The 16,594-nt window shown below is 43.5% G+C and overlaps 1 protein-coding gene across 21 annotated transcripts in view; it reads left to right on the forward strand.

The window, feature by feature from the left end:
- LOC114769221 (receptor-type tyrosine-protein phosphatase mu-like) overlaps nt 1-15,178 on the forward strand; it is a 165,783-nt gene extending 150,605 nt beyond the window's left edge. For all 21 annotated transcript variants that reach the window (XM_028962049.1, XM_028962066.1, XM_028962075.1 and 18 more), the window contains 11 exons: nt 1,506-1,603; nt 4,354-4,470; nt 4,865-5,019; nt 5,160-5,295; nt 6,738-6,887; nt 7,198-7,371; nt 8,826-8,957; nt 9,411-9,536; nt 9,628-9,791; nt 13,093-13,228; nt 13,958-15,178. In XM_028962049.1, coding sequence (XP_028817882.1) covers nt 1,506-1,603; nt 4,354-4,470; nt 4,865-5,019; nt 5,160-5,295; nt 6,738-6,887; nt 7,198-7,371; nt 8,826-8,957; nt 9,411-9,536; nt 9,628-9,791; nt 13,093-13,228; nt 13,958-14,011 — 1,442 coding nt within the window. In that variant the 3' untranslated portion in view covers nt 14,012-15,178. The remainder of the gene's footprint in view (nt 1-1,505; nt 1,604-4,353; nt 4,471-4,864; nt 5,020-5,159; nt 5,296-6,737; nt 6,888-7,197; nt 7,372-8,825; nt 8,958-9,410; nt 9,537-9,627; nt 9,792-13,092; nt 13,229-13,957) is intronic.
- The last annotated feature ends 1,416 nt before the right edge of the window (nt 15,179-16,594 follow it).

Here is a 16,594-nt window from a genome sequence, read left to right on the forward strand (position 1 = left end):
AACGGGAAACATAAACAGACTATTTACCACCGTTTCCATTTCAAGCGCTCTCCCCTCAAGTGCTAATGTCAGTCCGCCGACACAATTAGAAGCGGAATCCTAAACCCACGCGGCGGCACGGCGTGCAAAACTCGAGACAGCTGTATGCATAATCAGAACAAAACCCCAAGTCATGAAATATACATGCGTGTGTGAAAAGGTAAGCATATAGCTGGGACACTGATTATTGCCACGAAGTGTCCTCAGACGGCCCCGAGCTGCCACATTTCACCAGAAAGCAAAGCTCGTTTTACTGCACGAAACCCCAAAAAGTGTCCTTCAGCAGAGACCTTTAGGAAATGATGAAACACAAGTGGAGGAACCTGGCTTCGCTTGCGGGGCTCTTGCATTTGTTTTTTAGGAATACGTGCAAATGACACTTGGGCTGGATTTACCTGTGGCCATCTGATTGCAGAAGCACACCCTGTCACCTAGTTTTGCCTTTAATTAAAAGCTTGCCCTTTAATGTACTTCAAAAGAGGATCCTACCACCCTGTAATTCACTCAGAGCCACACAAGAAAAATGCCGTTTTCACTGACCAAAGCACAGAATTCTAAATCTGTACAAGACTTTTTTTTTTTCCTTCTTAAGAGCAGAAAAGTTTGGAACATTGCATGCATGTGAACATGTGAGTTTGCCATGGCTTGGAGGTAGCGTAGCATCTCTGCACATGCGCATTTGCATGAGTTAATTAGTGATTTTGGAATTTGCCAGTTGATTAAAAACAATGCGAATTTGAATGAATTAAATGAGTCTTTTTAATTTGCTTTTCCGCTATGTTTTTGCCTGGTGCCATCATACTTGATGGCCTTATTAAGGTGTTTGGGTGCTGAATGAAAATGTTACCATGCACACACACATCAGCAGTAATCCAAATACAGATGGATGCCATTTCCGTTCTTTCGAAAGGCCAACCATCCCAAGCCTAATTAGACTAAGGATGTTAAGACCATTATTAATCATTATTTTTATGCAATGTCTGTTTTTTGTGATTTGTGTTTGTGAAGTTAAAACAAAAAAAGGATTTTATTTCAGTTACATTAGTAATTGTGTTCCTGCTGCTTGTTGCCTATTTATGCAGAAGTCAAATCAGCAATTTCCTTGATATACTGTACATTTCCAGTCAGCACACTTGGAAGGCTTAGTTTGTGTACAACATAATGTCATGTCTGTAATTTCCTAGTTTTGATGTAAAATAGTAAGAAGACCTATAAATGAGTAGGTGTGTCCAAACATGTGTCTGATATTTGTGTAATATTTAATAATATTATAAACACATGGGGTCAGTTTCCCATTCATGGATTAGTCTTGGTCCTAGAATATAAGAGAATTTAGGTGAAGTTCTCCTTTCCAAAAATGAATCTAGGACTAGGCTTAATCCACAAATGGGAAACTGTTGGTTTGTGATGCTACTTAATGCTAAATTGGATCAGTGTTGTAATTTCCTTTCTCTCGCTCTTATCAGGACCAATGCAGGAGACAGTTTATGACTTCTGGAGGATGGTGTGGCAGGAGAACACAGCGACAATCGTCATGGTGACAAACCTGGTTGAAGTGGGCCGGGTGAGTCTGGGCTGTGGTGTGGTATCTACTCTTGGGGGTTTTGTATTTCTCCTGCAGCACGCTGCTCCCGGCAATTAAAGACATGCTCTGCTCTGTCGGACCTATTGATTCAGTGCAGCCAATGGAAAAAGGAATTGAGGGTCTCTGCAGACCGTGGCATGGATATACAAGCAGCCCGTGTGTGTGATGAAATAACAAAGTGAGCTCAGAGTCTGCAAGGGCTTGATTCTCTTTGGATACAGAGATCACATTCAATCAGTCTGGAATACAGCCATGGAGAAAGCGAAAGACATCTGAACCGTACTGAGAGTCTACTTTAATCAATGCATCGCTGCACTGAGATGTAGTCGAAAAAAAGATCTAGTGTGTCTAGTATGTCTCACCTGACGTACAAGCAGGCCTGACGGCTCTTTTTCTTTTTTTCTTTGCATTTAGCATCTGATCATTTATTTGCCTATTTAAAAATTCATGCACAAACAGTCTTGGATGATAATAGGAGGAGCTGTTTGGCCAGAATCGTCCATATGCGTGAGGAGCAAGGTCTGAATAACTGATCACCTGCTCCTGTTGTCCAAAGTGCTTTGCCTAGTCTCCCAGCGTGCTCTGAGACCCTTCAAACGGGCTGCGGCATGAGCCGCCTTCACAGCTCATCCAATAAACTCCCTCCCATCCCATCAGCACCACCATCTGCTCACCTTCCTCGCTGATGAACTCTGGGAATTCTCGCCGGCGCCGAACGGCTCCCCTCGCGTTAAAAGACAGACACGCCGCACAACTGGGCGGTGGACAATGGTGCAGCCAGACGGCCAGAGCGATGCGGGCTCCGGGTCCGACGACCCGGTTGAGATCCTCGCGATCAAAGGAGCGCCCATGCCTGTTTAATTCAGATGATGAACTTCCTCTATAGGGTTTTCCATCAGGGATTAGGTCTGGGATAGGCGCTCAGTGACAGGATGCAGAAATCGAATGACCTCCAGGCTGCTGTGCTTCTTTTTTTTTTGTTCTTGTCTCATTTACTTTTTGGCTACTTAGTGCTTTTTTTTCTGAATGGCTGTCCTCTGCCTGAGCCATATTAGACCTCCACCCATGGTTAAAGCCTACTTATACACACAGTTAGCTACTCATGATAGATCCACGTTTTCCTCAACATACCGAGGATTATGAATAATAACTCCTGAAAGTGCGAACGCGTTTAAACAAAGTTTAGCAACAAAGATTTGCTCGAGGACGGCGAATAAACCCATTCCATTGTGCCTTGCTGAAAACGGGAGAAGTGCCTGTGCTTCCCATGGAAAGTGCCCTGTTATGACTAATAGGATTTTCCTAACCCCATCTTCCCATCTGACAAGGACAAAAAGGGTGAAACGTTTCACAATCATTTTTGTGTTATTAACGTGCATATGGAAAGCATGTATTCTAAATCGAAACTCAAACCGGGTCCAATATCAGATATATTTAGTAGGATTAGCTGTAAAGGGCCATCGCAGTTTTCTGAGACCCTCCGAGGATGGAGAGGCTGCGCGTCGACCCCTGCAAGCCTATGATTCGCTTTCATTTTTCTTCTTGCGGGAAGTTAATGTTTCCCCAGTATGGCTGTATGATTGAAGCGAGGCGCAGGGCAATTTATCTTAACTTAGCATGTTACAGAAATCCCGAGTGTTGCCCGAGAGATTTTTGTTTCGACTTATTAACTTGTTCTGAGGCGTAAATTGGATGAGCCTAAATGACGTGGCTCTTATTCCAAAGTAATTGACTCGGAGTTTGATTTTTTTATTTTTTTTTTAGCTATTTTTATTTGCAGTGTGGCCTACTGGGTACTTGTAAAAGTATTTCATTAATGAGCGTTGACTGGTCAAGAGCAAAGCAGGAATAATGTGTGTTGTTGCCGACGACGCCACCAAGGAGGGGCCGTGCCCGTAAAACAGGAGCCTCTGAGACGCAGGACGTAATTGCTCATTACGTCCTCGCAGATGCATTGATATGTGCGGCGAAGGGAAGCTGAGATACCATCGAGCACAAGCTCTTCTTTCCGGGGCTCGGCTGGAGGAGCTTGGCTACCGCTCCCGGCGAAGACAGCATGAGTGAGACGGCGATGCCAAAGAAAAATGTGCGCCGCCATTAAATTGCAATTATATCAGCGATCAGATGAGCCCTAATTACTGCCTCGCAAAACACTTTGCAGAGGGAGGGAACAGGATGGGGGCAGGCGGAAACGAGGACAGAGACAGATGGAGAGGAAGAGGGGGTAAGGGTGTTGCATAAAGGGGAGCACAAGAAAAGCGATGAGCCTGGCATCAGCAGCCAAAACTCGGGGCACACAGGATGTTGGGAGAAGACGGAAAGCGGTGGGGGGAAAAAAAACAGCGTTCGTCAATCCTGGTTCCCTTCCCGTGCGTTCAGAGCCAGGTCCTATTGATGATCTTGACAAAATGAGGCGAAGGAGGCAATATCCTGCTCACAGTAATGAATTTTTGGCCTAAGACCTCAATACCGGAGCAAAAAATTGAGATTCCGCTACTGATAGTCTACATCTTTTTTTTTTTTTTTTTTGGTGACCCTACCTCTGCGCTCTGACTCTGTAATGAGGAATGAGAGCACTGGGCCACTGCAGGTAATTAGGCAGGGGAGGACATGTCACGACTGGGACATTCTCTCTAGATCTCGACACACGTGTTAATGTGTACTTGGTTATTGATGAATCTGTCACTAAGTGAGGGTTTAATGACTGACCGACCCCTGTCTCTGTGCAGGTGAAGTGTTGTAAGTACTGGCCTGATGACACCGAGATCTATCGGGACATGAAGGTGACCCTGATTGAAACCCAGCTCCTCTCGGAATACGTTATCCGGACCTTCGCTGTGGAAAAGGTGTGGTACTTGTCTTTATATTTTCAATCTCTCTTAATCTTTTATATGTTTTCGATAGGAGGGGGACTCCTTTCAGCTATAAATATTTTCTCAGCCCCCTTAGCGTGTGTGTTTGTGTGAGACAGTGTGTGTCTTCAAGGCCTGCCCATAGAGCTGGATGAATCGCCGTTGCTCTCCAGTCCTCCTCCAGCTGTTTTCCTCCTCTCTCTGCCCTCCCTGGAGAAGGTCTTTGTCATCCGTGTCCCTGCCCCGGGATTAAAAAATTTAAGGAGAAATGCAAGAGTAGAGTAGAGCAGAGTTTAGTGGCAGCTGGTTATCATGCTGATGGTATTCAGAGGAGTAGGTGTTGTAGGGCAGCGGGTCTCACCGTTTTATCACGTCTGTGTCTCCACAGCGGGGCGCCCACGAGATCCGTGAGATTCGACAGTTCCATTTCACCGGATGGCCGGATCATGGAGTGCCCTACCACGCAACGGGGCTGCTGGGGTTCGTGCGCAGAGTCAAGTCCAAGAGTCCAGCCAATGCAGGGCCTATGGTGGTCCACTGCAGGTGAGACTATTTTTGGTTATTTTTTTGTACATTCATTTTAGTATGCAGTGCTCTTTAGCAAGTAAATGTTGGAGATCTTTGTGTGAAAGTGTGTGTGGGTGTGTGCCTGACCTAATTCTCACACTCTGTTCCTCCCTCAGCGCCGGAGCTGGCCGGACTGGCTGCTTTATCGTCATTGACATCATGTTGGACATGGCTGAGCGGGAGGGTGTGGTCGACATCTACAACTGTGTGAGAGAGCTGCGCTCTCGCAGGGTCAACATGGTCCAGACGGAGGTACAGCGCTTCTTCCCTCGCACCTTACCTGACCCCGAAGCTGCACGAGAACATCTGCAATCTGACCCCTGACCCCGCTACTCGCACACAAACCCAAACAAACACAGACACACAAGAGACAGTTCAAAGTAACACCCTGCAGCCATAAACAGATTCCCACTCGGACCTGAGCTCACACAAAATCCATACACAAACACGGCCGTTCTCCAGTACAAACAGTTGTGCGCTGCCACCCAAACACAGCATGTGCACTTGAGATTGGTACACTTTTTTGAGATTGGTAATGCTTTTGCATTTGAAGTACAAAAGATAAAAAAATTTAAATGTTTATATTTCCTGCTTCATTTTTTTAAAGATTATGAGACAGTCAGATTCTTAATTTAAGAACATGTGATTTAAAAAAAAAAAAAAAACATAAAAAATGAACATTGATTTCACCTCTTTTGGAAACATTAGATTTTTGTTCAATGTCTGCTCCTTTACTGCTTTCTAAGGAACTAATTTGTATAGTTTTAAGGAATTGAGAATAACATCAAATTTCCTCACTTTGTTTCTCTAAAGCACAACCGTCATTCATACTTTCATTCGAAAGGCATAAACAGACAGATTGTACAAATCTTCATTTTATGAACAGATGAAAATGGCATCCTCGTGGTTTCAACCCTTCTAAAGCCAAACTAAGTTATTTGGTGCTTCTAATTATTAACAGATAGATCTAATTATTAACAGATAGATCATGTACCTTTAATGTGCAAATTGCATGTTTTATTAAAGCAGCTATGCTCGGCGCATGTGGTTTACTTCACATTTTCCAAAGAACAACTTGTGAAATAGTGAATAATTGTCTTCATTCTCTGTATTGAATAATTTATGCTTTTTCAAACAAAAGATACTAAGCCACTTTGATGTGGAGAACTAAATGGCCTGCAAATATGTTTCACCTTCAATTGGGCTGAAGGACAACTGTTCCTAGGGTGACATCACTATAGCCTCTGACCTCTGTTCCAGGGAGTTTTGTCAAAAGTGACAAGATTAGGCATTTTTCAAATGTCACTTCATGAAAGATTTATGTCAACCAGATGGCCATCATCCTTGAGAGGCTGTTTTGTAATGGTGCAGGGTAGACAGAGGTCAAGTTGTGTGGCCAAGTATGGCACTAAGGATTATGATTAAATTCATTAAGAGGCTAAGGAGCAACGGGATTTAAATGAATGCAAAATATACTCCTGGTGGTCAAGACGACTCTTGTCAGATGGGCCTTGTCACATTTTATCAAATAACGCGCCAGACCAAAAAAAGTAGCTTCTTTGGATTGCAGATTTTTTTTTGCAAATATGTTGAATATGTCAATATTTGATGGCTAACACTTTTGCCCAATAAATAATTCAGTGATGCTGAAGCTGTGGATTTACATGTGTACCGCCAATGTGTGTTTTGTCTAGGAGCAGTACGTGTTCATCCATGATGCCATCCTGGAGGCATGCCTTTGCGGGGACACCACCATCCCTGCCTCTCAGCTGCGCTCCGTCTATTATGACATGAACCGCCTCGACCCGCAGACCAACTCCAGTCAGATTAAAGAGGAATTCAGGGTGAGTGGGTGTGGGCATGTGGCACCACTTCCAATATCAAAGTGTACACCATGACCTTAATGTCATACCACGGTTTAACTAATAATTGTGATTGTTCGGTGAGAAACATTTGTAGTTTTGATTTTGTTTACAATTTAAGTTTAGAAATATGGCTGGTATTGTAGTTTTTGATGAACTGGTTTTAAATGGAATGAATGCTTTTTTGTGTCTGTCTTGTGTGCTATTTCTATAAAACATGTCTGTGTTTAGAGTACTGTGCGTTTTAAGATTGTTTGGAGATGTGTGACACCCACCCTGTCTGCCCCCTCAGACTCTGAACATGGTGACCCCCACGTTGCGTGTTGAGGACTGCAGCATTGCACTGTTGCCGCGCAACCACGAGAAGAACCGCTGCATGGACATCCTGCCGCCGGATCGCTGCTTGCCCTTCCTCATCACCATCGACGGGGAGAGCAGCAACTACATCAACGCTGCCCTGATGGACGTACGTCTCACTATACGGGACCAGCCCGTTTACAAATACACTATTGGCCTATGCTACTAGTCAAACGTTGCTGCACCGCTGTTGTGTGGAGATTATGATGCAGGCTCATTTGAGGGATTTAATACAAGAAACATATTTAGTAGTAGTTTTTTTTTAAAGATGAAAACACGGGTTTTCATGAGTAAGATTCTTCAGTCGCCTTTCTTTACCTTCATGACTGCTCTGCACACTGTTGTCATCATAAGCAGCTTCCCCGAGAAGCTCTCATAAATAATTTTGACTAGTAATATATATATATACTATCATAAACTGTAATACTTATAATAATTTTATGTTTGTTCTGTTGCTTTATAATGATTTAGAACTTTCTCTCAAAACTTTGTACAACTTTCTCGCATCTTCCAACTGCATCTCTGGAGCTCAGCCACGGTGACCTTTGGGTTCTTCTTTACCTCTCACACCAAGGCACTTCTCCCTGATAGCTCAGCTTGGCCAGACGGCCAGCTCTAGGAAGGGTTCTGGTCGTCCCAAACGTCTTCCATTTAAGGATTATGGAGGCCACTGTTATCTTAGGAACCTTAAGGATGATCAGAAGAAATGGACAGAACATGAGTTAAATGTATGAGCGTCACAGCAAAAGTTCTGAATACTTAGGACCATGTGATATTTCAGTTTTTCTTTGTTGATAAATCTGCCAAAATGTCAACAATTCTGTGTTTTTCTGTCGATATGGGGTGCTGTGTGTACATTAATGGGGATGTAATGAACTTAAATGATTTTAGCAAATGGCTGCAATATAACAATTAAAAAATTTAGGGGGGTCTGAATACTTTCCGACCCACTGTATTTAGGGCAAAATTAGGGGTAGCTGGAGAGAAGGAAGGAGGGGAAAGGCAGCACACAAGGGGGCAACGCGGGAGAGAGATGGAAGGATCGGTTTTCTCAACTCAGCAGTCTGTCCATGTCCTGCGGTTAAATGCGGACCAGCAAATTGCACATCCATCTCTATAATAATCACTTGAGTTTTGACAGCACCAGGCTTCCTCGAGAAAGACCAACTTAAACAGTGGGGGGAAATGCCATGATGAATGTGAGCTGCTTCGTTCGGCCCTCCACCAACAATTATGTTCTTATTGAAAACAATTTAAAACAGATAAAATTGATTCACTCCGATGTCATGGAGACGGTGGGAAAACAATTTATTTCAAAAAAGGGAGTTTGAAAAACACTCTAATCTCATTCTGTCTGAAAAGTGGCTCAATCTGCATTCATTTAATGGACATAAATGTTAAACACATATAAAATGCAGTATTTAATTAAGTGCAAAGTCTCTTTGCAAGAAGATGTGAAAAAGTGAGGAAAAAATGTTATTGTATGAAGCACAGACAGAAAATAATAAAAGTTAAGTCTGTCCTTGACATTCATATTGACATTTTGTTCCTGTCTCCCTTCAGAGTTACAAGCAACCCTCAGCATTTATCGTTACCCAGCATCCTTTGCCCAACACTGTAAAGGACTTTTGGCGGCTGGTCTTGGACTATCACTGCACATCCATAGTGATGCTCAATGATGTGGATCCGGCTCAGGTAAAAAGCCAGTGTCTGTCTCTTTTTGTCTCACACACCAACACACATAATGCAGCCGTTGCATGATGCAGTCGCTCCTGGTGTTGAGAGAGTAGCCGACACCTGTGGAGATGCTGGAGATTGACTGGAAATGCCTAAAAGCCTCAGGCCCTGTCAACCTGGACTGGGATCAAAGCAGAGCGTTGCAGGCCAGGACAGCAGAGGCCCGTAGTGGCGGCGCCACCCCTCTCATTCTCAATCCTGACAGCAGTCATGACAAGAGGACGCCACCCCTCGCCCTGCTGCCAGCTGGCTTCTCTGCTGAAAATGCTGTGTTCTTGGGTTTTACTGCTCTGCGTACTGTACAAGTCAAACGTCTGTTTAGACATTAAGAACCACCACAACACTAAGAAGGTAGAACACAGGCAGTAAGTAAACTTCTCTTTAATTTCTTTGTTTTGCTGATCCATCCAGTTATGTCCTCAGTACTGGCCTGAGAATGGTGTACACAGGCATGGGCCAATCCAAGTGGAGTTTGTATCTGCCGACCTGGAGGAGGACATTATCAGCAGGATATTCCGCATCTACAATGCTGCACGGGTACTTGTGCACACACTAACGCACGTGCTCACACCCTGAGGCTTGGCCGTTTGTGACACTAGTGAAATGCTGTACCTCTGTCTCGTCACAGCCGCAAGATGGCTACCGCATGGTGCAGCAGTTTCAGTTCCTGGGCTGGCCCATGTACCGCGACACGCCCGTTTCCAAGCGCTCCTTCCTCAAGCTCATCCGGCAAGTGGAGAAGTGGCAGGAGGAGTATGACGGAGGGGAGGGACGCACAGTCGTACACTGTCTGTGAGTCATTCAGCTTTTCTTCAGAAACCTGTGTCCCATCCTGTCTCCTTCTAATATCCACTCATAGTTGCCCGTATGGCAGCCCGTCTCATCTTCAATCAGCCAAAATACACCCATGTTACACCTCTTCTTACCTCCCTCCACTGGCTCCCGGTAGCTGCTCGCATTGAGTTCAAATCCTTGATGCTGCCTACAGGGCTGTAAATGGAACTGCGCCCTCCTACATCAACACAATACTACCTAGCTACACTCCTGCACGCTCTCTCAGATCAGCAAACGAAAGGAGACTAAAAATTCCTTCTTCACGGGGTCTCCGATTCCAATCAACTCTGTTCTCCGTTGTTGTCCCTGGCTGGTGGAACAACCTGCCCTCCTCCACATGACTAGCCGAGACTATCACCACTTTTAAGAAGCAGGTGAAAACCCTCTTGTTCAAAAAATATTACAGACAAATTTAACACTTACTCACGCACATGCGTACACATTGCACAAACAATACACAAATGTATAAATACATAATAATTTTTCTTCGTCTAGCACCTAACAATCTCTGAGCATGCTCTTCACTGACAAGTTAGGCCTTATCAGGGCTCTTAGTTTGTAAACTCAATATTCTCTAGAAATCGAACGAGAATTGCTGGTGTCTTCCTCTTGTAAGTCGCTTTGGATAAAAGCGTCTGCTAAATAAAGTAAAGTAAAGTAAAGTCATAGTTTAGTTTATTTCACTCGGGTCAGGACGAAGTGACACATGCAAAATGCTGGAATTTAGCGGAATTTTACATAGGTTTTACAGATATAGGACATTCAGTGTTTCATACAATAATGCGCTTTTTTACAGCAATAGCATCGTCTGTATTTGAGCACCACTTTGCACTAGTTCATGTGACCTCACAAAACAACCAGACAACACACACTCACATTCACTGACCATAGGTCACTTCTTCATATCACCTCGCAGAAAGGTCTGCCAAGTCTATTAGGATCATAGTTATATCCCTGACCCTAGCTCTAAAAAAAATGCTGAAATGCCACCAGAAGTGCAGAGACACAGGAATTTGGCTGGCATTTTTAACAGAACTTTGTAATGCTGACATTTTAAAGGCCACTATGTCTGTTTGTTTGTCACCGGAACGTACAAAAACCCACCAGTTGAGGGGGTGCAGTCGATGCATGCTGATGTGTCCCACTCTTAGCCCATTTTTTCTTCTGGCCAACACATTCAAAGCTTGACATTTTTAAGGTGGTTATTTAGAGATAAAAAATTTTGCAGTTAAGTTCAAGTTCATTGTGACAAATGGCAGGTGACTAATGATATATTAAGGCAGCAATGGGGCATTTTGTCCTTGAAGTTAATGTGTTAGACACTGAAAAAGTGTAAAGATTTGACTGAATGTGTCATGGGCCACGCTGGGTTATAGCATCTCCAAGATGGTCGTGGTCTGCAGTGGTCAAGACCTTCCAAAACCGGTGACAGGCTCATGCATGTGGGGAGTGCCAATTGGCTGTTGCTGTCCTGTCCAGTCAGGGTGCCCAAGCTTTAAAGTGAAGTGATTGTCACATGTGATACACAGCAGCACAGCACACAGTGCACACAGTGAAATTTGTCCTCTGCATTTAACCCATCACCCTGAGTGAGCAGTGGGCAGCCATGACCGGCGCCCGGGAAGCAGTGTGTGGGGACGGTGCTTTGCTCAGTGGCACCTCAGTGGTACCTTGGCGGATTGGGATTCGAACCTGCAACCTTCTGATTATGGGGCCGCTTCCTTAACCGCTAGGCCACCACTGCCCCAAGCTGACCCATGTCCACCACCAAAAGTGCTTCCAGTGGTGACCCATGTCCACCACCAAAAGTGCTTCCAGTTGGCACGCGGGCATCAGAACTGGCACCAGGAGGCACAACTGGTGGAGGTGCATCCTGCATTCATATGGACGCTGGCTTGCTGACACCCCTTAATTCCCTGATGACAGTGCCCTCTTTCAGCCAAATAATGTTCCCTGCCTCGCTACAAAAATGGATCAGGAACGGTTTGAGGAGCACAACAGAAGTTCTGAGGTGCTGATTTGGCCTCCAGGCTTTTTTTGGCCAAAAAATTATCAAAATGTTATGTTATGTCTGATTAGTGTAAGTACAGCTATACCTCATCATGTTATTATTATTTTTATTTTTTTTGTGTGTGTGTGTGGAGGGGGTGGGTATGAAAGCTCCATTATAGCCCAGGTGAACCACTGAGCTAAATAAGGAGCAGCGGCAGAATTACTTCAGGGGGCTGGGAAATCAAATCAGCCCACCTCCCAAAGGCCAGATTTAGCCAGGACTCTGTTCCTAGATCAGACCCAGCCCCCAGGCGGGTGTCTCTGCCTCGGCTCAATCTCACCCTCCTTATCTCCAGCCTCTCCCAGTGCTCTGGATGGGCCAGGATGTGGATGGTAAGGAGGAGGAGGAGGTGGGAGCCGGAGCGCTGTGGGCTTTCCACTGGCCCGGGGTGGGTGGGAAATGAGATCCAGCGCCCAGGAGAGGAGTATCGGCGGATTGGCCGTGGATGTAATCTGTCCCCGCGCGCTCCTTACCAGGCTCCCATTACCCCCCTCTTCGCCCCGGCCAGCGGGGAAAAGTACATTCATGTGACTCTTATTAGATTCCCCGGCCAGATTCCAATCTGTCAGCCCACCCACACAAGAACACACATTTGAACACACGCAGTCTGGCGCTCTCTCCCCCCGGTTCTCTTCCTGAAAGACAGCGGTGCGCTTTTCCAAACTAACGGCAGGAAGATATTGCCTCACTTCGTCATTCCATTTACTTTCCCGAAGACACTGGGTAAACATTACTATAGTGGCGAAAGGGCAGGGGCATAAAGTTTGAGTAGAACAAAAAAAAAAGAAAAAGAAAGGACAGCCTCAACCCCTGCAGTTCGAGTCTAATGAAGCTGTGGCGTGATGCCAGGTAGAAGCTAGAAGAGGTAAAAAGCCAGAAGACGACGTCCTGACGGTGTCGGGGGGTTGAGTTGTGGTATGTAATCAAACCCGGCCCAGGCGGAGATGAACGGCGTGCCGAGCCAAGCCTCATCCCAATAGCCTCCAGTGGCATAAGAAGTGAATTAGCACCATCTAGAGGGAAAATGTGAAAACTGCAGCAGATTCAGAAGAATAAAATCACAGCCAACCACATTAGCCACAAATACTCCAAGCCATTTCCTGTTCTTAAAAATGTTCTTTTTCCCCACAGTCAATTCAGAAAGGAGCGTGTTTATTATTATCTAGAAAATTCCACCCTGAAATATCTTTTGTTGTCTCTTTCCAGGAACGGTGGAGGTCGTAGCGGGACATTCTGTGCAATCAGTATTGTGTGTGAGATGCTCAGACACCAGCGCTCGGTCGATGTGTTCCATGCTGTCAAAACACTAAGAAACAACAAGCCCAACATGGTAGACCTACTGGTATGTATCGCACCCTCTTTAGTGCTGTCATTGCTGTCATTGACTTGGGGAGCCGTACACATACACACACACACACACCTATGTTCAATTTAGAGTCACCATTGCACCTAATGTACATGCTTTGGAAAGTGGGAGGAAATCAGAGAACCCAGAGGAAACCCATGCCAGCGCAAAGTTATTTTAGGGATTTGAACTTGGGGCAGTGGTGGCCTAGCAGGTTAAGAAGCGGCCCCGTAATCAGTAGGTTGCCGGATTGAATCCCGATCCGCCAAGGTACCACTGAGGTGCCACTGAGCAAAGCACCGTCCCCACACACTGCTCCCCGGGCGCCTGTCATGGCTGCCCACTGCTCACCAAGGGTGATGGTTAAAAGCAGAGGACACATTTCATTGTGTCACCATGTGCTGTGCTGTGTTTCACTATGACAATCACTTCACTTTCAGATGTGAACCTTGGAGATGTGCGGCCAAGTCGCTAACTGCCATGCCTCCGCGTGGCCCTAAATGAAATTAAATCTATTAAATTATTATCTTATGCTTCCGTGAAAATATTTTTCAATCATCTGTAGGCTAGGCTGTGTCATTTAACAAAATCTTCCCAAAAAGGCAAGACCTCACACACCGTATCCTCCAGTCAACCCACAAATTGAGATATGCATGTTATATGAGATCATTTTCTTTGTATTTTTTTTGTTAATGAACATTCTATTTGTTCTGTTTTCCATTTCAGGATCAGTATAAGTTTTGTTATGAAGTGGCACTGGAGTACTTGAATTCCGGTTAAGTTTGGACTTTTGGCTGGAAGCTGCTCTCCCTGTCCCCCTTCCTCGACCATTGCCCTGCTTTTACCAGACAGACACTCAAACACACATGAATGTTTCCAGTGGCGGTTGTGAGATGTGAAGTGGAGTACTGTTGGGGCCGCCGATGTTATGGTGGTATGGTGGTCTTAAAAAAAGGTTCAGGAATGAAGGACCGGACACTTGCACTGCCCAGCTGAATTGACCACGGTGGCCCCATGACCCCTAACCTTTGACCACGTCTTGCTCCCAGCCCCGTAGCTGGAGCCACGTGCTACTGTACTCGACTGTCCCCAATGCCACCTTTCACATGGCACGACTTACACCTGGAGGAGGGCACTCACGTCCACCACTTCAGTCTGTCCCCCTCTCCTGTTGCCTGTGACACTCTGGTTATTGCCTTTTTTTAATCCTTGTTGGATTATTGCAGTCATTTCCGTTTTTGTGGGGAATGAGATATACCATAATGCTGAAATGTTTTTATTGTTATTATGTCTGTCATTTTGATTTTGTACTTCTCTTAGTTAATACACAACAGAATGACTTGTATACCTAAACTGGCATTAAGAACACAAATCCAAATGTTATGTTGCCATTTCTGTGGTTGCTAAGAGTGTCACCATGTTGAATGTTGGGAAACTGCTGACTCCATGTGCATCGTAAAAAAATGGTAAAATTATAAGAAAAAAAACCCAAAGCTTTTATTTGTGGTCGTTTGTTAATATTGTAAATATTTGAGGATGGGCAAATTATTTATTCATTATGAGTTTTGTGAAGTACATTCAGTGACAATCATGTTTTAATTTGGTCATTATGTTTCTCCTATCGCAAACTCTGCATAATGTCCAAATGTTAATGTTAGTCTTTTATTTATCATGTACTGAAAATCAACTCAAGCTTATAAATACATCCAAATATAAATATATATATATAGGTAACTCTGTGACTGTCATTTTTTAAACCATTTAAAGCAAGACAACGTATCTTCACCTGAAGCTGTGATGAGCCACTTTGAAGATGTCAAGTATGGAGCACCTTTGCTCTTTTACTTCTTGTACGTGAGCCTTAAAGGTGCAGAGTTCTGATTGAGATGCACCAAAATGTGTTTAAACCACAGAAAAAAAAAAAAAAAACAGTCATGGTATTTTACAGCACATAAAAGAAGAGGACTGATATTAGGAGAATGATGCTGTATTATGAAAGGGCCCTAATATTATTTCACAATTGTTTTATATTGTGACCTTTTTTTAAACATACAGCAGGACAATATATTTTTCATTAACTATTGAATAACTTAATTCTGAACGATTATCTGAAATGTTTTGGTCAGGACGAGTTAACCATATTAAATGGTTAATTTAATTTGGGGCGGCACATGCATAATAAATCTACTGTGGTGCAGCCCAATTTAAAAAGTTGGTTTAAAAAGTATGTGTTTAATTTTGTACTTAAAAAACATATTGGGGTACAGCCTGACATGGTATTTTTGTCTACGCCGAATAAAACCTGAAATTTCCTTTTGGTGGAGAAATTAAGTATTAAATCAAACACTACATATTTTGTTACATATATTACAAATATGATGTATTAAAAACTGAAATGGTCCCTGGTGTAGCATGTCAAATACATCCTCCTTTATTTATTTGTACTTTGTAAGTCACAGTATTAAAGAAAATTTTGTCCATGTTCAGCACTTTAAAGTAAAGTTATTTCATCGGTTGAGTGCTTCCTGTGAACCCGAGGGAGTTGTGGCATGTGGAAGGATACACAGAACAGAAATGATAAAGGTGGAACTTTACACATTAGCTAAAACAGTTAAACAATCATTTAAACTGTTTTTAGACTTGCAGAGTTGACAACAACTTTCTCCTTCAGCCCTGCTTTGGACGATTGGTTGGTAAAACATTTGAAATGGTAGAACTTACAATTGTGCATGTGGTGTATGTGTATTGATGTCATATATATATATATATATATATATATATATATATATATATATATATATATATATATATATATATCTATATATATATATATATATATATGTATGTGTGTGTGTGTGTGTGTATATATATGTGTGTGTGTGTGTGTATGTATATATATTAACTGATGTCCTTAAAATAAGCTTCAAAAAATGTCCCATGACATTGTGTGCCTTGGACAGTTTTATGAAAATTTGTGAAACCTTTATGTCTCTGAATTTGTAAAACTGGTGGAAGAACGGGTTAAAATGCTATATATAGCTATATATAGTTATATAACTGTTATCAATATGGTCTGAAATTAAAATGAGACAGTCTGAAAAAAATATATCTGTTGGGAACCACAAGGGGGCGATATCACACCGAAAGATTCTCCAGTGACGCTTCCACACGTCACTCAGAATGTAAGAATCCTAGAATTCATGGCTGACAGTTGGAATTGGCAAGTGAGGCGAATTACAAGTCACAAAACATAAACTGCTGCACCAGCATCTGAACTCCAGGCATGAGTTGCATCACTCCAGGCCTCAGTGGAAAATGCTTTAATTAATTTTATATACAATAGATCATTTTATACCATGTTTC

The sequence above is a fragment of the Denticeps clupeoides genome, chromosome 2, assembly GCF_900700375.1.
Source record: "Denticeps clupeoides chromosome 2, fDenClu1.1, whole genome shotgun sequence".
NCBI lineage: Eukaryota > Metazoa > Chordata > Actinopteri > Clupeiformes > Denticipitidae > Denticeps > Denticeps clupeoides.